The following is a 24,996-nucleotide window of genomic DNA, read 5'->3' as shown; positions in this document are numbered from 1 at the left end:
TGACATTGACAAGTAATGTAATCCCCAAAGGTAATTCTGGGATGTTTCTTGAATGTTTATTTTTTTTCAACTGTGTGCATCTTCTTAGGTGACTTGGAGAGTTAGGTATTATTCTTTTATCACTCTCAGGATTCCCTGGGAATTCTACAACATCTATGGGCTTTATGTGACTTTGTAGAAAGTGAGATTTGGGGTCCTAAGTAGGACCAGCACTTGGAAGCCTCTAAAGGAATAGGTGATGCTTCCATGTCTTTAGGTTTCATCACTGAGAAGTAAGGAGAGTCAATTTGTTATATGGTAAATGCTTACCTAATACCTCCTATGTGGCAGGATAGGAGGAGACAGTCATTATAAAATAAACACAGTCCTAGCCTTCCAGACTCTGATTCAATGTAGAAAACCACCATGAAACAAATTAATAGTCTGTATGATCCACATATTAGCTGTTATCATGTATAGAGCAAGGAACAATGGCTGTTCTCATCTACTATAAGGAAATAACTTGACCAAAGAATGTATTTTGCCTAAAAAACTAGGAGGGCTTTTATCTCATAGGAAACACCATTTTACTCCAAACCTCCCCACTCTATATATCTTCCCCAGTCTCTCACCACCACATACCCACAAGTTTCCTCTCCCGTTTTGACACTTCTCCCACAGAACCTCCAAATCTCTCCAACTTCAACCCCCCATTTCCATATCTTTCCTTGAGTATCTTATTCCCTTCCTTTTTTTTTTAAGGTAGAACAAATTAATTCTGTATCAACTGTTTCCAACTTACTTTGCTATAGTTAAAAACTAAATTAGAGAGCACGTCATTAATTACCAGCACTCTCTCTCATCAGAAGGTAGGGCCATATGTATACCTACATATCTCTAGCCCTCACCCCACCTGCTGCAGTGTCCACTGCTCTTTGAAAAGGCCTCTCAACTTGCCTGAGAGTTTTCAAGGGATATATTACATGTACCCACACAGGGCTGTCAGTCACTTGGTAGTATTGTCTACCTTTTTTTCTGATGTAGCCCCTTGTGGTATTTCTGTCTTTGCTGCCTACATAGTTGAGTGTATTGGCTTCGCTTCAGCACACAAGAAATGTTCTCTTGTTAGAGCTGCTGCTTCCATAACCCTGATGATAATTTTGATCCCTGAAAGCACCAGAGCAGAGTGATAGTATATGGACTCCTGAGCATGCTGAACCACACTGTGCTCAGGCCAAAGGGAGGAGGCTGTCCCTGACCTGCCATCATAGAGTTTTGTATGAACACCAGAAGAATGTTTCCTTGATTTTAGTTCACGATGAGGTTTTTCAAAAAGAAACTCTTTTTAAATTTTCATAGTTTAATTTTATTTTAAAGTTGCAATGTCAGTCAAGATCCGTAACAGATGTTGTGGCAAAGACTAATCATTCAGAGTGAATTCAAAATACAGGCAGATCAATCAGGTTGTCTATTGAAAAGCAGGTGGGACAACCACATGGGTGCATTCTGACCTAATATTAACCCCATTTTGAGGGTGTGGATAAGAAGAGAGGACTAATGATAATTATAGGTGCCATGCTGTTCCTGTTGCCTAAATTCCAAGAAATATTTTATATCTATTTCCTAACACTGAAATATACCTGTAAGCAATATAGATCAGAGTTACATGAATTAAGGAACAAATTACTGCTCTGCTATATAATAGATCATAGATCTTGGAAATTCCTCTCTCTGTGCCCCAATGTTCTCATCTGCAAAATGGGAATTATAATAAGACCTAATTGTGGGAGTTCTGTAAATATTTAGTGAAAAAGCAATTTGTTAAGGGTAAAAAATACTATTATTTTTGTACATACTACTATTATACTATGTACCATGTTCATACTATTATTGCACTAAGTACATACTACTGTTGTACTGTGTTCTTGTGTCTAATTCACTCTTTAGATTTATGGCCTCATCCCTTATCCCTTATGTGTATAGGCTCTAGGCAAATCTCCCCAACAAATGCAACAGATATGGCCAGTCTGTAGTCGTCAGATAATCAGAAAGCTACACCGATTGAAAAATTAGTCCATTCACTCACTCACTCATTCATTCATTCATTCTTTCACTCCTACAAAGGGAATGCGCACTGAGTGTTGGAAATTAATGATGAAAGAGAGTTCACTTTAGAAGCTCACAGATACAGGGGGAGACAGACTAACAACAAGAGCAACAACAACCCCCCCAAAAAAACAAAACTGAAAAAAAAAGAAAGGTACCATCTAGGTACCATCACTCCCTGATTTAGAAACAGAAAGGTGAGTTGTGCTATATTGGAGATAAGAAGAAAAAGTTGTTAAAAGTCAACAGAGAGAGTGGGCCTCATTGAAATCAGGAAAGTGTCACACAGGAAGTACAAAAACTGACTCTTAAGACCGATTTAGAGCCATTAAATTCCCATATAAATAGTGTTCCTGGTCCCACCAGAAACTTCAACATTGACCACGACAATTTGTAGATGTGAGTCTAGAACCTTAAAGCACTTTCTGATTCTAGAGTTCTCCTACTCTAACAACAATGTAAAGCATTAAAAACAAAAATCAAGCCACCTCAGAATTCAATTAAATAGAATTATTTGGTTCTTTAGAATTTTTAGTTTACCTTTTTCATAACCGTGGTTATGAAATTTTTTTTGAATTTTCCCATTCTTCCCATTTTTCCATAAATTTCAACATCCCCAACTCTTGCACCATTTCTGAATAATCAGGGTCAGTGTTGATCCCTGGCCCTGAAGTGTTTTATCCTCAGTGAGTGGAGACACTGGAATGTACCTACTGTGGCCCAGCTGGAATTCCAAAACACAGGAGTTGATCCTGCACATCCCTCCATATTCTGATTGTTTAAAATTGATCTTCAGACATTTTTCCAGGTTGACCCTAGGGCTTCCAGTATTATGAATTCTGTTTTTCTGGCAAAGAAATACATCAGTCTATCATTTTCTCTTAGTCTGCCCACCTCCACCCCCTTTTGTGAACTTGTGTTTCAGGCTTTCCTTTCTTGGTTGTCTATGTTTCCCTCAGGAAATTGTGCATTCCTTCTTCGCATTTGTTCAGACAGGAGAAGCTCACGTGGACAAGCACACAGAGGGACAGATTTTCAACAGTTGCAGCTGTTTGAAAAAACAGGAGCACTTCCATAGAGACTTTGCCACTCATCCATTAGTTTTCTGCCAGTTTTCAGCTGTATTTAGTTCTTAACAAAACACTTATAGGTGTTGGTTTTGGACTGTCTTCTTTCCATGGATAATTTTCAAAGCAAGCAATGCAGGAAAGCATTCTCAGACACTTTGCTTTTCTGGACCACTTATCCTCATGGATGTGCATGCGATGGAAACCTGTCACTTTTTTTTGGTGGGATTGGCATGCAGAAAAACAATTAAATGACTTTGGAAGTAAACTGAATTTTCAGTTCTTTCTTTTCTAGGTACATATCACTCCCCTGATTTAGGCCTGCAAATCAGTTCAGCTGGAGCCCTTGGGGATTGCTTTCATTTCTCACAGAGGACTATAAAGGTTGATTGGCTTGTTCTTTAGAAACATAGGCTCTGGGTCCCTTTTTGCCTGAGTCCATGTATAGGCAACATCACCTGTCAGCTATGTGAATTGTGACCTATTAGCCTTTCTGTGAGTCAGTTTTCCTATTGATAAAATAGGGTTAAACATAATGTCCATGCCTTAGGTTTGCTGGGATGATTAAATGAGATAGTGTGTGCTGTGTGCTTATCCTGCACTGACAAATAGTAAACTCTTAATAAATGCCATTATTGTTGCATAGCAGTGATACCACACAACAGGGAGGCATGCGACCACACAAGGGGAGACTGCAAAAGTGGCTGAAAGGTTTTTATTGCTGTGTTTGGCCTAATTTGCTTCCCTATCTGTCCGATCAGAAATTTGTTAATTGGTGTAGAAAGGACTGATGAATCTCAGCAAGTTCCCCTAACCCCGAAAGTAAATTACATTCTTTCTGGAATTTGTTTTGACTTCTCTAACTTCTCCCTAAAGGCCCATCTCCAGCCACTCCTGACCTTCACCCACTGCCCTGCTCCCATTCCAGGACATGGGAGAGTATGCCCTGACTTCTGTTTGCACACTGTGACTCCACTGAGGGGTCTTGTTGCTTGAGAACCCGCCCAGTTCTGGATGAAGTCTCCTGATTTCTGCTCACATCCAGTAAAGTTCTCAGTGCCATACTCTAAATTCTATAATCATCACCTGTTCTGTGTATTTTACTGGTTCTTTTGCTCAAATATTTATGTTATACATTTGGGAAAACACCTTCTGATCATTTTTCTTTCTTCCTTAATAAAACCACAGAGACTTCTCCTGTTCAGACCACTGGCACACCTGATAGATACTTGTTCTCAGATGGTTTGTCTCTGCAGCCACAGAGGATTTATGTGGAATTTCCATACCAGTGTTAAAGACAGACATAGCAACACCAAGAAGGTTCTTGTGAAATATATGATTAGCACGTACCACAGGAATTAATAATTTCAGGCAACTGTCTTAAACTGTAACCACATTGTTTTTCTGGGGAAGTTGCTCAATTTCTATACACAGAGCTTCCATGAAGGGTTGCATTTTGATCAAGCAACCAGCTTCATTTAAAATCCATATCCCCAAAGTATTTTGATACTTCTGTTTAATATGCACATGCTATATTGCTTTGAGTGACAAATTAGGGTAATTTTCTTGATAATTTAATCCTCTTTAATTCCTTTCTCTAACTCATAAAATTCTAAGTGAACACAATAAAACAATACCTCTCTAAAAATAGTTCTTAATACATTTTTCCCCAGAGTCAAAAATAAAAGTTTTTTTTTTTTGAAATAAATGTAATAATTATACAGATTTATCATTCACTGCTAAAAATAATTTCATTGGACATTGTGCCCACTTTTTTCCTTGGGGTTTTATATTAAATAGTAACTTTAAAAACATACAGCTGGTTTGTTGGATTTTAGTAGGTCAGCATACACACCAAAAGTGTATTAAGGTGGACTGCTCTATTTATTGATTTCCCGTGAATCTGCTACAGGCTGAGGGCAATTGTCTGCGGAAGGGGCGGGAGGCCCATACATGATCGAGGTCATGCGCATCTAGCCAATTTGTAAGACGATCCGCCGCCCAAAGCCATCAGCAATCCTTAGCATAGGGGCACACTCATGCATTCCTGTCAAGTCATCTTGTGAAAGGCTGCCTGCTTCCAGCTTGGCTTGGATGTGCAACCTTAATAAAACTCACTGAGGTCTGGGAGAAAATAGCAGATCTGCAGCAGATAGGGCAGAGGAAAGGGTCTAGAGTATGTACAGGCAGCTGACTCAGGCAGGCTCCACGCTGAACGGTTACACAGAGAGGAAACAATAAATCTCAGCTACTATGCAATAAATATCTCAAGTTTTAACGAAGGAAACTATCATTACAGTGAAATAAAAAAAAATAACATTTGAGAACAAAGCTAACAAATGGCTAGTTTTCTATGATTCTTCTGCAAACGCTTTCTTTGAGGGGGAAAAAAGTCAAACAAACAAGCAGTTTTACCTGAAATAAAGAACTAGTTTAAAGGTCAGAAGAGAGGAGCAAGTTTTGCGAGAGACACGGAAGGAGAGTGCTGGCAGTACAATGACAGTTTTCCTTTCCTTTGCTTTCTTCGCTGCCATTCTGACTCACATAGGGTGCAGCAACCAGCGCCGGAGTCCAGAAAACGGTGGGAGAAGATATAACCGGATTCAACATGGGCAATGTGCCTACACTTTCATTCTTCCAGAACACGACGGGAACTGTCGTGAGAGTACGACAGACCAGTACAACACAAACGCTCTGCAGAGAGATGCTCCACACGTGGAACCGGATTTCTCTTCCCAGAAACTTCAACATCTGGAGCATGTGATGGAAAATTATACTCAGTGGCTACAAAAAGTAAGTGATTGCTTTCAGTTTCTTAATTGCATGGAGCCGTTTCTCTTCTTGCTCTGCAGCTAACTTAGCGTTCCTTAGGGGGGCATTTGTGTGTTTACCTTTTGCTCCAGGGGGGCAGTGTTTGCAAATGCAAGCGGGCTCTCCGGTTTGACTTTCTGAGTAAGCCAAGGTTTCTGGGCTTATGTAAGCATTTGAATGCAGGGCGCTCCCCACTCCCCGGATTTGTGCATCTAATACTGGCACCTTATGACAGCTCTGCTTTTCTCTTTTTAAAAGTTTATCTTGAGTGTTTAGTCTGTCAAAATCCAAATTAAAAAAAAAAAAAAGAAAAAGAAAGAAAAAAAGAAAGCATGCACCTTTTAAGCCAATTGGTGGAAAAAAGAAAATCATAATGACAATATTTATTGAGGATCAAATCAATTTTACACTAGAAAATTTTGTGCAGCTAGGATTTTGCAATTGCCACAAAATGTCCATTTTTTCAATCTTTATAATATTTATTGGTTGAATAAATTGTATGAGTAGAGGGAACTGTTAATTTCAACAAGTGGCAGGATATAGAGGACTTATTTCTGTCATCTAGTTCTTCTGTGCTTGAGAAAAATCAAGAAAAAGGTTTAATGTGGACTCATCAGGAAGAGATTACTTGTCACAATGAGAGGAGAAATGCAGCCAGCAGTGGCTGTTCACAGACACATGCACCTGCAGATTTAGACTGAACACTTTAAGCAGGCTCTGCATATTCCTGAAGTACCTCCTTTCCCAGGGATTTTGTGTCAGAGATAGTGCCATTTGGGAGTCTCAATATCCAGATGAATGTTGATGTTGGATATGCATTCAATCCCAATTTATAGAAATCAAACTAAACCACTGAAAAGTTTGCATTGAAACTGTGCCTATTAAACTATGAGGACACTTTCTGCAGACCTTTCTCTCTTTACTGTCTAATTGTGTAACAGGTAAGCAGCAGTAAGCGAATTCAATTGAATGGTGGTAATGTCCCTGTCTGTGAAAAGCTTCTCCCCCGGATCATTACTAACAGATTCACTTGGTGCATATAGACAGGGACATGAACGGGCTTCTTTAAAGGTAGTCTGTTACCCTTTAAGAGGATAAAAGATAGGGATGGGACAAATGCTCTTTTTTGTTGCTGTCTGGTCACAATCATTTAGGTCAGCCCTGCTGAATCATGCCGAGTAATAGTTGTTCTACTTTTGTCCACTAGGGACTGAACTAAGATCACTGTTATTTCATTTGACATGTTAACTGGAACTTGGTTGTTCTAGAGTTTCCAAATTCGGAATTGCAGTTAGTCTTCTTATTACAGACTACAGGTGAAATATCAATAGATGGGAAGAAGAAAAGAAGGAAAATAGAATTCTGCAGTCTTTTAAAATCTGTAGCTTAATTTTCAGGTGATAGTAGTTACAAATAGAATGTCAGTTTTTTCCCTTTGGCAAACCTTATTTCCATAGTAAAGAAATGAATAGCTTGGTTGAACAGCTTGTTATTATTCTTAATATACTATCCCATCTAGTTTTTTTTAATGAGAATCAATCATGATAAATGGTCTAAATTCTTTCAGGGGGACCTAGAGGGAAATTTAGTCCCAAATTGTCATGAATGATCTATTCTACCAAAAATGTAATGTTTTGTTTGCTTAAAACATACAATGAAAATGGTGATTCAAACATAGAAATGCATATTTTGTGTTGCTATGCAATTATTCAGCAGTGACAGGGTAAACACATAATTCTACTGGGCTTAAGTCATGTACACATTTCGTATGTTAATTTATTTTGTGAAATAAATTTGATTCTTGTTTACATTGTTCTTGGTCAATGATTATGGCACAGCTCTCAGAATATAGCCAAACATAACTATTGAAATGTTCTTTGGTTATATGGACCCTTGCAAGAGCAAATCAGGCTGAATACTTGCTGAAAATGTCTCTCAGTTGGTATGAGTCAGAGCAGTTTGGCTTGACTATTGTCTGTTTAAATTTGCATATCTTTTGTCATTGTTAATGTGATTGGAGGATCAAGAAACCAAATAAATGCATTCAGCAGAGAATTTGCTAAAGGCTCTCATAAATTTCCCTTAATTAGAGGTTTCCTTCAATCCAAATTCTAAATTTCTTGTAATATATGTTTATTTTTATCTATCAGATGGACTTTTTTTTTTAAACTGTAACCATTTGGTATATTCTAGACTGCCACTTGTACTACTTATATTTTTATTCAAATTAATTGGAATGGGTAAGAAGCCATGCACTGCAGAAACCCAGGCTATCAGTGTATGTAAGTGAAATTAATTCATCCATTTATTCGACAAAATAATTAATCAAAGCATGGTGATTATTATGCAGCACATGGCATCACTGTCAGGAACGTTTCTGATGTAGAATAAATGAGTGTTACCAATGCTAGTTGATAATTTATGTTAATCTGTTCTCTTCCTTGAACGCTGGTGAAGTAGAGTTTTAAAAATTCTTTGTAAGACATGAGCCATCATTACAAGTCACTTTAAGAGACTTACATTCTCAAATTTCATTCTGCCACTTCTCTGGTCTTACAACTGAACATGAAGAAAAGTATGCAAGGGGGCAAATGATTTACTGGTCACCATAAACACTGGAATTGTTATGGCACTGATCTACTGACATGAGGGATTTAATTGAGAAAGACTAACTTTCCATGGGAACTTGTTTAGTTAACATGAGGTAGGCTGAGTTATCTTGACTTGTCAGATAGCAAAGAGTAGCATGACACTGATGCCCAACATCACAGTTTTATTGGGTGAAATACCTGGATGTGTGTCTGAGTTTGACTTTCTTCTATCATAGCTCCTTTTCATATTATTAGCAAATGTATCACTTGTCTGACAGTGAATACATCTTGGATATGTAACAATAAATATGAATGATTATTGTGTGTTTGCCCTTTTGTCATGATCTCTTCCTACATTTCTACGACAGAAAGGTATTAACATCCATATCTGTTATGGATTGTTATTGTTATTTTCCTTTTATATGTCAAAGTTTTACTAAGATGCAAATTTTAAATATTTGTATTTAGAATATAAAATGTTCTAGAATGTTTAGAAGGTGTGTTTTGCTTTTACCAAATGTTTTGCAGGCTGGTGACTGTACAATATTAAACCAGAAAGGATATGCTTGTGTTTTATTTTCACGAGGGGGGACTTTATTTTCATGAGGGGGGGACTTCCTAATTGTGTGAAATGAGTAGAGAGTAGATGAGTACGTTTTTAATAATTTGTCTCTAAACTTGAAGACATCGTTGATTTGTGCATAGAAATTGGAAAAAGTGGCAATTGCCAAGAAAAGTCAACAGGAATGATTTCTTTTAAATCAGGTTTGTGGAAAAGTCTTTACCAAATTCCTTTCAAGAACAGAACCTTGATTTTTAAGCAAGGGAGGAGCCCTTCAGAATCTGAGTTAATTTTTCAATCAATAGTTAGGTTTTATTGTTTTTTACATTTTTAAAACAAAAGATCCAAGAAGGAATAGACACCATTTTGGTCCTGGAATCTGGGCAGTTGGAGCTGTCACAGCTTATGAGTTCTCCCCAGCCTGTTTTCATTGATGGAGCTCAGGTTTTAGAGCTAGGGCTGGTGGGTCCTTTCCTGTGGGTATCTGCAGACCTTCTTTACCCCTGACTCTACCCTTTACGTTGAGGCTTTTAAAAATAGTGCTCATCTCATATACAGTTATTGGTTTAATTTAAAATGAATAGGAATGTGTCCTTTGCTTTCGTAACCCCCCCCCCCTATAGTTTTCCATTATATAAGAACAAAATCCAGATTTCTTACCAAGAAGTCCTATGTGATTTGCCCCACACCCCTTTAGTGGCCTCATCATTTATTACCTTCAAACGACATTCCAGACACTCAAATGACATTGCCCTTCTTGTTATTTCTCCAACAGACAAGCTCATTCCTGCCTTGGGCACTTTACAAGCTATTTGCTCAGCTCAGAAAATTCTTCCCCCAGCTCTTACCATGGATGGCTCCTCCTCTTTATTCAAGTCTTCATGCAAAAGTCTTCTCTGAGCACCATTACTTCCTACCTTTCCTATTCTGCTGAATAACTTGCTATCATATTGTGCTATTTAATTTCTTCATGACATTTACTCCTGTGTGATGTTATATTATTCATTTTCTGTCTATTCCATCTTCCTCTACTAAGAATGTGAATTTCACTAGAGCAGGTTTCTTGTCTATCCTTAGCATTCCTTATACCTAGAAGAATGTGGAATGAGTGACGATATTCTTGCAGACTCTTAGCTCTGTGAGGTAGGGACTATACCCATATTGTTTACCAGTTTTTATTTATGACTATTTATTCCTTTCGGTAGCAGATTGACCTCTAGAATAATGTCTAGAGCAGCGTTAGCAGAGAATACCGTTGACCCTTCATTTTGCAGATTTTGCATCATCTAACTTAACCCACCTAAAGTAAAAAAATATTTGTTTAAAATTTGTGTCTACACTGAAATACTGAAACACATACAAACTTTTTTTTGTCATTATTCCCTGAATAATATAGTGCAATCTTTAATATAACATTTATATTATATTAGGTATGATAAATAATGCAGACATTTCAAATACATAGGAGGTGTCATGAGTTACATGCAGATCCTAGCTATTTTATGTTAAATTTTAAGCATCCACAGGTTTTGATATCTGTGGAGGGTCTTGAACCAGTTCCCCATTGACACTAAGGGATGACTATGTCGTTTTTTTTTTTTTTTTAATGAATAGAGAGAAATGAATTCCATGGGTAGATTTGAACTATAATTAAATATATATTTTAAAATAAGACCCAATTATATTCCTCATGCTACTTAGCTATGTAATGTGAGAAATTTTTATTAATATTCTGAGTTCCATCTTCAACATCAAGCAGCAAACTATAGCCCTAGAGCCAAATCTTGCCTGCTACCTGCACTTGTAAATAAAGTTTTATTGAAACAGAGCCACATTTTTTTTTGTTTTTGTGATGCTTGTTGATGCTTTTCTCCTACAAAAGCAAGTTAAGTCATTGCAATTGAAATCAAATAGCCTACAGCATCTCAATTTTTTAATATCTGGCCTTTAAAAGAAAGTTTGCTGACCCCTGCTCCCTGCCCAATATCACAAGAAGAATTAGTATTAATACTGGGACCATTGCAAGGTAAACTGTGGGGATTGTTGTGTGGGAAAAAACATTGCCCTTCAGGAGGCCCAGTAAGTTTTAGGTCCCTGCCAATTGGCGGAGAGCCTGACTAAGCCATTTCTTGGCTTGGTGTCTGGCATGCTGTGAGGTGACATTTCAGAAGAGTACAGACAAGGGAATTTCATGTCTTTTCTTTCCACTGCCCATCATCCCTTGAACAAAGAAATATTCCCAAAGCAGATATATGTCAGAAAAGAAAAAGCACCTGAATAACGATACAGGTCCCCAATCTCTGGATAAACAGGTCTGGACTCCATGGTCCCCTGCTTCCTGTACCTGTTTCATCCTGTTAGTTGCAGCATTAGCAAGAATGTTGACAAAACTCTGGAGACATTCTGTTTTCTTAGAAATGGGACTTCAGCTCAGCCTCTTGCATTCGGTATATTTAGAAACTTTTTTGTCTCTGTCACTTGTTTTAGATAGAAAGATTAGAGAGAAGTGTTCTCACCTGTATAGATGATGGATCAAAGAAGCAATAAGAGAGGTGTTCAGCTACAGATTACAGAGCACTGGCAGCCCCCATGCGATAATTTGCTAATTTAGGGGGTTTTGCTTTCATTCTGCAATGGTCTCTGTGCAGACACATTAGGGGTCTTTTCCTGCTTTGTGTTCCTCTTTTTTTTTTTTTTTAATACCACAAGCTATATTGTATCATTTGCTCTAATGCACAAGCCTAATTACATTCTGAGTCATCCTTGACTCTTGTTCCAATACAAGATCATCTCTTGCAGTGAAGTTGGGAAATTCCAAATCCCCTTTGGTTTTGGACCCTTGGTCTGTGGGAGGGAGGGCCTCTTAGTGTTTAAATCTTTTTATAATGTGTACACAAGATGTACCCCCTCTGTTATCAAAGGAGTTTCTAAAGAATGAAGCACTCTGTGGTGTGCTTTTTATTTGGGGGCTATTTATACCTAGGGTCTGTACCTGAATACTCTTCTCTTATTCTCATATAGAAATACTAGAACTGAGAAGCTCTCAGGCTTATTTGGTCCTGAATAACCTGGATTTCTTTGTTGATGTAAATGATCTGAATTTCTTCCTTCGAGTGAGTGAGTGAGTGGAAGAGGAATTTTTAAAAGAGAAAGGGAAGTAAAACATACAACGCCAAATACAGACCTACTGGTAGCTAAGAATTTCATCAATAGTACATCTGGGCTTATGTGGTTTTTTTTTCTTTCATCAGTAAGTATTAGAAAATGTAGAGTAAGATGAATGTTACTTATTTATACTATACAGTCTGTATGGGAATGTGTTTCTTAAGTTTGCCTGAACTATTGAATGATCATGCAAATTAGCACAGATATCAACATGTGTCTAAAGTAAACTCACAGCTGAATGTTAAGAAAATGTAAGCACAGTGTGAATGTCTTGAATCCTTAGTGATAGAAACACATCAGCCAATGTCAAATGGTCAACTTGTAAATTTCCAGGCAATGACTGGTGACAATTTTGAAAGATGATGTATTTTCAAGTTTAATTGATAAGTATATATTAATTCATTAGGGGAAAATTTATAGATAGGCTTTATTTTGTTTCTTAAAGCTGAATGAGTTACATTACAGTAATACACAATGAAGGATTTTTGCTTCCCAAGAACCAATAAGTACTCTAAAATCCCAAGTTAGCTGAGTAAGGTGATGCACACCTGTAATCCCAGCTATTTGGGAGGCTGAAGCATAAGGATCATAAATTTGAGGTCAGCCTGGACAACTTAAAATAAATAGGGCTGTGGCTGTTGCTTAGTGGTAGAATGCTTCTCTAGCATGTACAAGATTCTTGGTTTAATCTCCAGTATACCCCACCCCCACCTCTACCCATACAAACAAACAGAGGAAAAAAAAATCTGATTCAGGCCTGCGGATATAGCTCAGCTGTGGAGTGCATACTTGTTTCATGTTTGAGGACCTGGGTTCAATTCCCAGTACAATAAACAACAACCAACAACAAATAATCATCCAAATTTCATTTCCCCTATAAACCCTTAAAGATAGTCCTGGGATTTTGTAAAGCATTTTAACACTATTCTTATCTTCACTATTAATATACAGCAGACTTTTATAGTCCAGTGGGTATTTATTACAACTCAAGATTTGTTGTTCAAAGCAGGTCTTGGCATCACTTGTCTTAATTATGCAGATGTTAAGATGCAGAGAGTGTATCCTCATCACCAACATTACCAGTGTTATCATCATTTTCCTATTTCACTCACTTTTTTAAAAAAAGAATAGAGCTATCCAGTGACAGTCACTTCAATATTTATTGAATGAATCAATAGGTTTGTTTAATAAACTGAGTATTTAATGACTTAAAATGTAGAGTAAAATGACATATGTTGTGCCTACAACATTACTGCTGGTTTTGAATTCCTGGCAGTACCATTTACTTGCTGTGTGATCTTGGGCAAATTCCTTCACTTCTCTATATCTCAGTTCATTATGAGTTAAATTGAGTTCATAACAGCACCAATAATTAAAGGTTATTGCTAAATGTAAACATAATTCACATAAATTACTTTGTGTAAGTTGTATCATACCATAAATGTTAAGTAAGCATTAGTTATTGCTACGGACAGTTCTAGGTTTAGTGTTAGTTAACTGTTGGAAACTTTTTCTCAAACTATTAGAATATTCTAATATTAGAATACTTAGAAGATCGCTGGGGTTATGGCTCAGCGGTAGAGCGCTCACCTAGCACGTGTGAGGCCCTGGGTTCGATCCTCAGCACCACATAAAAATAAATAAATAAAACAAATGTAATGTTTCTAACTACAACTAAAAAAAAAATACTAGAATACTTAGAAGAACTTTACATGTTTTAATTTATTGACTACTTTTAAAAGCCAGTATGAAGTAGAAAGTATTATAATTGAATGAATCACTTGCCAAATGAAGAAGCTGAGGGATGGGGAGAGGACACCACTTTTCCACAATGGCTAAATTGCAGGCCAGCAGCCAACCTGGGGCTGTCTGACTCCATGACCTATGCTATGAACCAACCATGGGATTAGCAACAGCAACTTTAACCATGTCTCCTCCTGTCAATCCTCAAACCATTAAGTCCATTTAAAAAAAATTTTTTTCTGGAGTTGCCTTTGTGTATAAATCCTTAATTCTTTCATACTAAATGAGTTGCCCTTTTCTCAAATTCTGTTTCAGACAACCATTTATCCACAGCCCAACTCTAAAGCTCCATGGTTAAATTGGTCATGGCACGCAGGTTTTGCTGCTGTTGGAAGCACAATAGCCAATTCTCTCTGCCCTCCCATGGTCTGTTGACAGACCAGGCAACCCCATCTGCATTCCCTCCCACCTCTCTCCATAGAAGCACCATCTTCTTGAATGTATAGAGCTTAATTGAGTCTGACTATTTATCTGAAAATTTCTAAAACACAGAGAAAGGCTTACAATTGCTTTACATGGTGCGGAGCTGCCTCTTCTGAATATCTTCCATTCAATTGAATGACCTCCCTCTTGGATTTATCTGTAGGCAATCCTGTTTGGAAAAGAAACAGCACATTCTGGAACTTAAAATATTATTTGCATGCACTTTATTTTAGCGGGTCAATCCGAGAGTTGTAAAAATGAGGAGAAAGGCCTTGTTTTCTCAGGCAATGACCTTTTATCTCACTTCCTATTTTATTTATCATTGTCCCTATTAATTAAAATATTTCTGGTATTTTGGACCAAGGCCAAGAATGTTGCTACTTGCAGGCAATTGTGACAGATCTTCTCTTTTCTTCTGCTGGGTGGAGGCCTGAACACTCACAAGCCTGGGTTCCATAGCTGTCTCCATAGCTGATGAAGATCAACTACAGCAGATAGGAAGACTCCAGACAACCCAACTGCCTTCTGTCCATTCTTCTTCATAGAATCACCAAAGGAGGGAAGACAACACAGGTTAAAGACAAATTTGAATTCAGTTAGGATTTCCATGTACTTTTATATGGTGAGATAGACTAAAACACATTTTAAGAAACCAGACAACTCAATGTGTGTCTGTTTGTTTGACCTCTGCTTTCCATTAAATGATGAGAGCCAGCAGTGTGTGGCATGTGGACACTGTAGGGGCCTGGTGGACACTGCCAGGCTGTACATATGCCTACATGCATGCTGTAGTGCTCAAGCTATCTGGGGCAACTGCATGGTCAGTGAAGTGGTCTGAAGGATTCTAGTGCTGATGCTGAATGACAGGGTCTTTTCCTGAAATAGGAAACTGTAGATCAGGGAGGACTCATTTCTCAATTTTAATTTTCTTTATTCTTCCTCTCCCCTCCCCATCCTTTTCATCTTCTATTATGTCTGCTGATTTTCCTCCCTTCTCAGGAGATAGCTGACAATATAGCAAGTACATATTCATGGAGGCTGGGAAGTGATTGCTGATGTTTAGTTATACAGTTTGTACTTTAGGAGACACATAATTATGGATTGATGTCATCCATATAACACAATCTGAAAAGAGGGGAATAGTTGCTGGATGTTCTGTCATCAAAGGAAGTATGAAAAAGAATAATGACGTTTAGTAACAAATAGGGCGTTCCAAGGTCTACTTTAGTCTACAGTATCATCCTCCAAATAGATAAATACATGCATTTTTTTTAATAAATAATGGATATATCAAAGCAATTTTATAGATAAAGAAACTGAGGGCCAGTGGAATCAAATGATGTTTAGAAGTTTGCCTGTCTACTTGGACACAGATGTAAAATTTGAACTCAGACTTTCTGAATGGGTAAATCTGAGAACTCTTTATTATTTTCTCCTCTTTGGAATTTTCTTTCAAAAATTAAAACAATTATGAATGGTGGGGGAGCAGATAAAAGATTAAAATGAAGCTTTTCTTAAGTTTTTGGAGGATATGTCCATAATAAATAACCTTCATTTGGCAATCAGAAGAATTTTCCATACATGGATTTTAGGTTCTATAAGATGACTACTCTTCTTATGATTCTTTCTGTCCTAGAACAGTTTTTTTTGTGTGTTTTTCTTTTTAATTTAAAAAATCTGTCAGTGGCAAATAATTCCTTGATATCTTTCCCCCAAACAAATGAGTTATTTAGCTATATTACCTCATGTTGGGGTTATTTTGATACAGATAAAGATAGTGTCTTAAACTATTTTATCTACATTTTTCACTTAGAAGCACTTCATTGTAGTATCAAGTTATATTTCTTTCTGCTGAAGACCAAATAAGAATAAAAATATTCAATAGAAGAGATCCTTTACCATTTCAACATTAACGGATTAGGGTGCTGTTTGTGCAAAAATTATCATTTATTCCATTTAAAAAGACTACATGCTATGTATGTTTTGACTTTCAAAAAATATTATTTAGTATGTGAAAGTAGACTTGAATTCAAGTCTATGCTTTAAAAAATCCCAGATAATTAATAAAGACACCTGAAAGTGACACTGTCAGTAGTATCTCTTACTGACGGTCAAGGTATACTAATAAATTTAGGAGACCTTTATTCAGATAAATGATTAAAGCTGACACTAGAAGTGGAAATCCCACAATCAGCTCTTCACTGAGAATTTGAGAATCAAATGTATATATCAGACTATGAAACCTTCCTATCAGAGAGAAAGGAATTTTTAAAATTTTGTGACAATTATGTTTCATATGGGACAAAAACTCGATCAATTTGCAATGAAAAAAGTTACTTTGGAAATGAATTATCCTGAGCATAAGTTATCTCTATATATTATTAGCCTATTATTTTGAAATAACTTCCTTTAGATCTGATTTTAGATATCATGGCCTTAAAAGTATCAAAGACAATTAAAATATTTAAATAAAACCCTGTAAGTTTATTAAACATTTTTTATATTTCAGATAATTCACCAAATATTTTGAAAAATCTCTCTTCTGTTAACTACAAAATATCCCCTGAGGAAAATGAGGTTAGCATGTGTTTAATCCTTCTCTGATTAGTGGGCACCTGTAAAATCAATGGTAAGAAGGAGATTTTATGTCAGGGAGACACACACTGCTATTTGTCCATGGATGGGAGTGTAGTTTGAAAAAAATATAGACAGTTTTTAAAATTTAGAGCCAAAAACATCCTCGTCATGTTCAAGTACTACTACTAAGTAAATAAAATTCAGCTTTTTAATTTAGTAAGATTGAAAAGGTACAAGTAAATTATATAGAGTATAGAACTTGGAGAACAATCTTGCATTTTCCAAAGATGGTTATAAAAGTACCTCTTGTCTTACATGCTATCCTCCTGTAAAGAATTCCCTTTGCCTTGAATCTTTCTAAAGGAAATTCCATTTTATCTTGTTTACCACGACACTCACATTCAGAGGCTTGAGCTGCCATGTTAGAAGTCCACCATGTTGTGAGGAAGTCAAGCCATATAGAGGAGGATATGTGAAGGAGCTCTGGTTAGTAAGTCCTCATATCTGAGACATCCTAGCCCAGTCTGTAGACATGTGAGTAAGAGAGCCTTCACAGGATTATAGTCTGCACCCATTTAGTTTCTTTAAGCTTTGGAGCCAAGGTCCTTCTCTTCATGGAAGAGAAGCAATCTATTGCTATTTTACCCTGTCTAAGACGTTGACCCATAGAGTCTGTGACCCAATGAGCATAATCAATTGATTGTTACAAGACACTAAACTTGTGGGTAATATATTGAACCCACAGTTAGGACTGGAATGGTCACCAGATACCTAGGCTTACAGGACTGTGCTGCCTATCACTATGCTTGTCACTGAAGAACAATGCATCTGATATGGACTATGCATTCCAGAAGCTTGCACTTCAGCGAGCCTTAGGACATCATTAGAATGTCATAAGTCCTGTATTGGTTCTGAAACCAGTACTTTTTCTTCCTTTACTATTCTTTTAAGTTAGATATTTCAGTTTTACATAAATTTAGTAAGATTCAATAGATATAACTTGAAGACAGCATATACCTTTGTGGTCCTTTGAATAAAATTGTTTTCAGTAAGAATTTTTCTACCTTCTCCTTTGCAAGAAGCCTCAGGGACCAACAAAACTTGGAGTAGACCAGTATTCCATAATGCCAAAATGATATATGAGTCTTATAGATAACATTGTTTGTAGTTTTTCTGATCACTTAAAAAATATGAAAATCTCAGAGAATTCACATTTTTGAGGACTCTAGGAATGAAGCTTTTTTATAATCCTACACTACTTAACTTGTCATGTTCAGGCTGTAAGTTTAAATCCAGATGTTTCTGAAAATTGTTACTGAGCATGGCTGACTGGTGGTCTCCCAAATGTAAAACAAGTTAGCTGCATCTGTTTGATTCCCAGTGGTTTGGAATTCCTGCAGTAAAATCCATCCTAGATTCTTCTCTTTTCAACTTATGAGCAAGGGATTCAAACTTAAATGAAACAGGTATAGGAACATTCTTAAATGTATGATGTGCTTTGCTTATTACATTACATACTGATTGAAACTTACTGGAAAACAGCATAATAGTGAGTACCAAAAAAAAAAAAAAAAAAAAAAACTAAGTACTTTTATATCCTTTGACTCAGTAATTCAACTTCTGGGAATCATTCCCAAGGAAAACAGTTTGACAGAGGGAAAAAGCAAAATACATGAAGGTGTTCACTGCAGCCATCAGAGCAGAAACACTGGAAATCATGGGTGTTATTAGTCACTAGGTACTTACTATGACACCTCACACACATGATCTCTAATCCTTCAAAAGAATTTGAAAGATAAACAACATTATTTACAGGCTGAAAATGAGGAAACCATGTACAAGTTCCCCCAGGCCATAAATGGCAGGATCAGTAGACCCTCAACCCAAGATCCTCTGGTGAAAGGCCGAGACTTCAGTGACCCACGACCACAGCTGTTAAAAACGAAATGTCCACAAGATGTTGAATGAACCAGTAGGTGATATGCCTGAATAAATTACAGTAGTAAAATTAGAAGCCAATATTTCGACCATTTAGTTTACACAAAGTTCTGGGTTGGATAGTTTAAGTGTGTTATTTCATTCTCACAAATCTGTACCTACATACTATTACTTTTCTCATTTTTTAAAATGCCATGAGCATGTTATAGCTCTGATTGTATGGGAGGGTAGAGTGGGAGGTGAGGATGAGTTTGTAAGTATATTTATAAAACTGTCAACAGGGAATATATTGCAGTACTATTAATAACAGAAACAATATTCACAGTGATTAATTTAAGTGATAAAATTGAAGAATATTTTTTTATTTTCTCTTACATGCTTGCTGTATATATCATGCATTATGAGCTTGCCATTTTTACAATCAAAGTAAGGGAAGCTTAAATTTTAATTTTTAACTAAAAATAGGTCTTATAGACTGAGGTTAAATAAAAATAGCAGGAATGATTTGGAGAAAATGGGATCATGCAGACTTGACTGAATTGCCATTATTTTTCAGAGTAACTGTTCTTAGGGCAAAAAAAATATGAAGGGGGTCTTTAGAAATAGTAGCATAATCCGTAGGAAATAAAATCTAGGGGAAATATTTTAGAACAGAGAGTTTTCCCTTATTTCTCCAGTCTCATCTTTCATAATTTTCTCTATGTTCCAGCTCTTTCTAAATCTTGCAGTTCTGTTACAATATTGTGATTTCTTTTCCTTCCTTAAATATGTGCCTGCTGTGCTACAGAGAGTTCTAGAATCCCTCCTGCCCCATCCTCCACACAGTGTTTAATAAGTGGAAGGATGGAAAGATGGATGGACGTATGAGGTAAATGAATGGATAGATTGATACAAACCCTTCAGCTCACTCCTATGCAATGGAGTTTCCTGAAGAAGGTAACAAATAAGATGATGGAAACTTACTGTCAAGTTTTTAATGGACTTGGACATAAGCAATAATTGGATATAGAGAGAGCAGGTTTAGAATTTGCAATTCTATGAAAGGGTGAATGACCAGATGCTGTGACAATAGGGAGAGTGACCTTCACACCCCAGACTCTTCCCTAAGGCAATAAGATAACAAGGCAAACAGATAAGGAAAACAGGTAGATCATCAGGTAGCAGGTACAGTTCTGCCATAAAAAAAGTAATTCAGAAGTGTTTGTCAAAAAGATAATACTAAGATTTAAAACTGGGGATATCACAACAAGCATGCTTTACTCAAGTAATAGATACTATGAAAAATGCAAGTATTTCTGTATTCGTATCCTATAGAGCTGTTAATTTCAGGCATCTTTAAGGATAGTTCTTAACATTATGTAATGTGAGATTGAGTCCATCTGTCTTCCTGAGTGAGAAAGGAAAGGACAATCATAAGGTCCTATAAATTTATGAATGCAGAGGTAAAGAGCCCTTTCTTTCTCCCTTACCTTTGTGTATCTTATGCATTTGCAATTTGCATAGCATAGAATATCCTAGGGAATTGAGTCAAATTACTCTCCTCAGGTCCATAAGTCTTACATCGTGGTCTCTATCTATTTAAAATTACACACTTTTACTGTCAGGCAGGATATATGCATTATACTCTTCTATTTGTGTTATATATGAATGCTTTCATAAATGAATGCTTTATTCTTTGAAGTTTGTTTGATCCTGGGAATTTAAATGAATCCTCCTGGAAAAAAATCTCAGTGGTTCCATTTTGAAAACAAAGGCATTAAATATTTCAGGAAGAATCATTTCAGTACCAAGAATCTGTTCAGAGAGGCAATAAGGTACACTAAATGATATTAGCTAACCAATGGGACTCATGTGGCCCTTTTTTCTTGAATCTGATCTTGTGTTTTCAATTGGGTCATTATACACTTCTAAGAATATGCATTTTATAAAACAAACTGTAGGTAGAATTCTCTTCAGCATTTATCAAGTGGCTCATGCCTTACAATGCATTCTGTGCCTTTTTATAGCACAAAGAGATTCCTGGTTAATATTAGGAGTGTGCATGCCCTGGTAGTCCAGCAAGTTTTAGATAAAATATGAGTAGAAATCTGGTTCTGTGAAAACATAGAAATTCCATGTTGCTGAGCAAGAATAACAGTCCTGTAACATGGGCCATGTGGATATTTAAGCAAACACATATTTATGCCTAGAAATAAAATATGCTCACTGGGAAACTCACATCATCTTAAAAATACACACTCCTCTTATATTCTCAAGACTTTACATCATGGAGTCTTATTCACTCTAATGACCCCAATCCCTGGAGACCCCAAACCAGGTGATATTGTGGTATTAGGAATGGGGAAGCCATTTACTTTCTTTATGATGGAAATTAGAACTCTCCAATGAGTCAGTTCTTCTGTTCTTTAGCAAAATGACAAATCACAGTGTTTGTCATGGTTCCTGATTTTGCTATAGGGGAAGGTGTTATTGCATAACACATAATGCACGTGTGTATGTATTTTTGTGTTTATGTGCATGCATATAGTTTTGCTTTCAGCATGTGATGGATTATAGATGTGAACTAAACAGGATTTGACTTCAGATTTCTTCGTTTATGAAATTTAAAAGTTTCTGTAAGTTGCTCTGCCTCAAAGAAGGGAAGCATGATTCCCCATTCCTTAAGGCTGAACTGCACAGAGTCACACCTTCTAGAGAGTGCTGTCATGAAAGAGGGGAAAGGTAACTTTACACTAGAGAGACTTAACAACCACTTCCTCAAACTAGATGACTAAGGTCAATATCAACAGTGCTAAGTCATTTTGATAGTATTTCCGCTTATCAGAACAGCACAGAATGTCACTTTTCTTCTGTGATCTCTTTCTTAAAGCTCATAACCACAGTCTCATTATGACAAAAACATCCAAACAATCTCAAGTTAGAGATAGTCCATGAAATATCTAACAAGTACTCCTCAAAAATGTTCAGGTCATCAAAAAAGGGAGTAGACCCTAACGGGACATAATGAGTAATATGGAATCTTGGATGGGATCCTGAACAAAAAGGACATTAGGTAAAACTAAAAGCAGAAAAGTGTGGACTTTAGTTAATAACACACAAATTCCAGTGAAGGATTTTCCTGCCCTGAATTCAGTAGACAAGCATGGTTATATAGTGCAATGGATTTCTTACGAAGCTATATCTGCTAATTCTGTGTAATATGAATAACTCTTCTCTAAAATGAGAATCTGAGAGCCACTTGGCTGGGCATTACCCATAATGCTTTTTATGGGTAGCTTCTTGAAGAAGAACAGACATGCAAAACAATGCATTCTGACTTCTCGCATCTGAAAAATCCTCTGAAATCTTCTTAAAAACAAACAAACAAAAAGGCTTTTCCTACCTGCCACAAAAACCTGGGATACTTCCTAATGTTTACAGGGGACATGATAGCTATATGCAAGGAAATTTATAGCTTTGAAAAGCAAAGACCTTTGTGAGTATAGAAAATTGAATTGGCCAGATCACTGAGGATGAATTAGGTACAACTTGATGTATTTTATTAGCCTCCTGCAATAATGCAAATGTAAAAAAAGTAAATTTGTTAATAGCACATACTTAAAATAACATTACAACCTCTCTAAATATCTTTCTTTCAAGTCCTTAGGTTTCAGGCTTAAAAACTGAGTAAGAATGCTCAGGCTATCATTTTCTTTCAAAAAGCATATTAATTTCTTTTGTCTATCACTGAAAGAACTACAAGTGGTAGCAGGACAAGAATTCAGAGCTATATCATCATTTTATTGAATCATACACTGTAAAATAAAATATTCTCCAACTTTTTAAATTATGTTCCACTACATAAGTACTTTGTTTTGTGAATCCAAATATGGTTTACATGCCTCTTTTTTTTGTAACAGCTGCAACAAACATTGCACAGATTGTACACAATCAATTGTAGAATATTCTCTGCTCACTTGATCCTGTAGAGAGTGGTTAAAGGCATTATTCAAGCAAGCCAGAAAAATCTGCATCATGTTATCTATTTGTATTGCCTAACAAAAAGGTATTTTTAAGATGTGGTATGGTGGTGGTGTCCATATTGCCTGATGTCAAATCTTATCACTTGGTAATTTGTGACAAACCTGTTGTGTGTTAGCTAAGAGTTTATGAAGTACAATTGGAAAAGCCAGAAATCTGGTTTAGCTTGAGGGAGAGGGAGAGGGAGAGGGAGAGGGAGAGGGAGAGGGAGAGGGAGAGGGAGAGGAGAGGAGAGGAGAGGAGAGGAGAGGAGAGGAGAAGATGAGGAAGAAGAGTAAGAGGGANGAGGGAGAGGGAGAGGGAGAGGGAGAGGGAGAGGGAGAGGGATCTCTGTGAATAAAATTGCATCAATTAGGAATGGAAACACATTCTACACTTTGGCCAATTTAAGGCTAATTCATGAGCTGTGTTTATTGCCTTTCTTAGTTTTCAGAGATGACATAATTAATGATATTGTCCTCCTACAGCATGATAGTGGTTTTGCCTAAAATTTTTTTGAAAAGACATTCTTTGTGGATCATAAAATCTGCCTAGATTTTGTGTGAATGGTTATAAAGTCTTAGTTAATGAAAATTTGCTCTCCAAGACTGCATTAATTTTTTCACTCACTGAATACTTATTTATTGGTATCATGTGTTCACTCCAGCATTTGTTGGAATACTGGATACAAAGGTGAAACAAAAATATTTTGATTACCCAGTGTCCATGATCCAGCAAGGAACTGGGTATTCACCAAGCAGTCACACAAATAATTTTAAGTTAACATAATGAAGAGATACACAGGATGATGAAACTATAAAAGAAAGAATTGAACATGGTCAAAATAAAAAAAAAAAACTGTTTGGGTACTGAAAATATGCATTTATAATAATTGGTTCACATTTCCCTTAATTATGAGCCCTAGATATTAAGGAGTGATTTTAGAAGCCATTCATATCTGCCAATAGTAACTATGACACACTATAGACCCTATGAAAATTTATTTTAAGAAAAGGAAAGAAAAAGAATGAAATGAATGAGCCTAATTGGTATGGCTATACTCTATGTCTTTGTGTTTATATAAAGGAAACCCTAGAGTTTTGTGGTTCAAGCCACCAAGTAGCAAGTACTTGCTAAATTCTACCAGCTTCATCAAAGTTGTGTCATGTACATAACCCATAATTATTATTCCCTTTTTTTGTAATCATTTGAATTTGACTCTCAAATGATTGACAAGTATTAGGGAGGAAAACTGGTCATCTAAACTGTCCTCCATGAGCCAGTTGGATAGGTAGCATTCTCTTGTAAACACTTCACAACTTAATCTTAATTTTAAGGATTCTTTTCACTTACAATAGGCCTCATGTAATATTCAGGAGTTTTGATCTCAAGAAGGATGCATGTGTAAGAAATGGTAATGTAAATGGTGAATTAGTTTCCAATGCCACACTTTGGAAAAGATATTTTTTGGTTTATGGTATAAATATATTTTCAAAAATAACTTGTTAGAGGTCCACTCTGCTCAGCAGCAGTACCCTCTGCATATGCCCAGTGGAAGCAGCAAGAGATTTTGAAGTAAGTGTCCTGTCCCCTTATGGTTCAAGACCCTGTTATTAATCTGGCTCCTTGTGCAAAGCCCACGGCCCATCATCACACTTACCATACTGTTTGCTTTCCTGTCTTTCCTCCTGGAAATGTAATTATTGAGGATTTATATATTCCAGGTTCTGTCTCTGGGTTTTACATATATTAACTCAGTTAATCCTTATAATAAATTTACGGGATTGTAACTATAATTCCCATTTTAAAGGACAGTAAACTGGGAAACTAAGCTAGGGAAATTGTCCCAAGTCATAACATCCTAAGATCCAGAGTTTGCTCCCAGAGTTTGGACTCTTAACCACTGTCCTTCTGCTTCTGCTGCTCTCTAGCTCAGCTCCTCCAAGTCAGGAGTGGGCTTTTATCTTAGTAGACG

At 36.6% G+C, this 24,996-nt stretch overlaps 1 protein-coding gene across 4 annotated transcripts in view; it reads left to right on the top strand.

Annotated features, from left to right (window-relative positions):
- The first annotated feature begins 5,131 nt into the window (after nucleotides 1–5,131).
- Nucleotides 5,132–24,996, top strand: part of Angpt1 (angiopoietin 1) — a 228,026-nt gene continuing 208,161 nt past the window's right edge. The window contains exon 1 of one of the 4 annotated variants that reach the window (XM_048802014.1): nucleotides 5,132–5,945. In XM_048802014.1, coding sequence (XP_048657971.1) covers nucleotides 5,649–5,945 — 297 coding nt within the window. In that variant the 5' untranslated portion in view covers nucleotides 5,132–5,648. The remainder of the gene's footprint in view (nucleotides 5,946–24,996) is intronic. The other 3 variants (XM_048802012.1, XM_048802013.1, XM_015486372.2) reach the window with 3 other exon arrangements.

Source organism: Marmota marmota, unplaced genomic scaffold (genome assembly GCF_001458135.2).
Source record: "Marmota marmota marmota unplaced genomic scaffold, marMar, whole genome shotgun sequence".
Taxonomy (NCBI): Eukaryota; Metazoa; Chordata; class Mammalia; order Rodentia; family Sciuridae; genus Marmota; species Marmota marmota.
The sequence above is the reverse complement of the archived record's forward strand: the minus strand, read 5'-3'. Positions and strand labels throughout refer to the sequence as shown.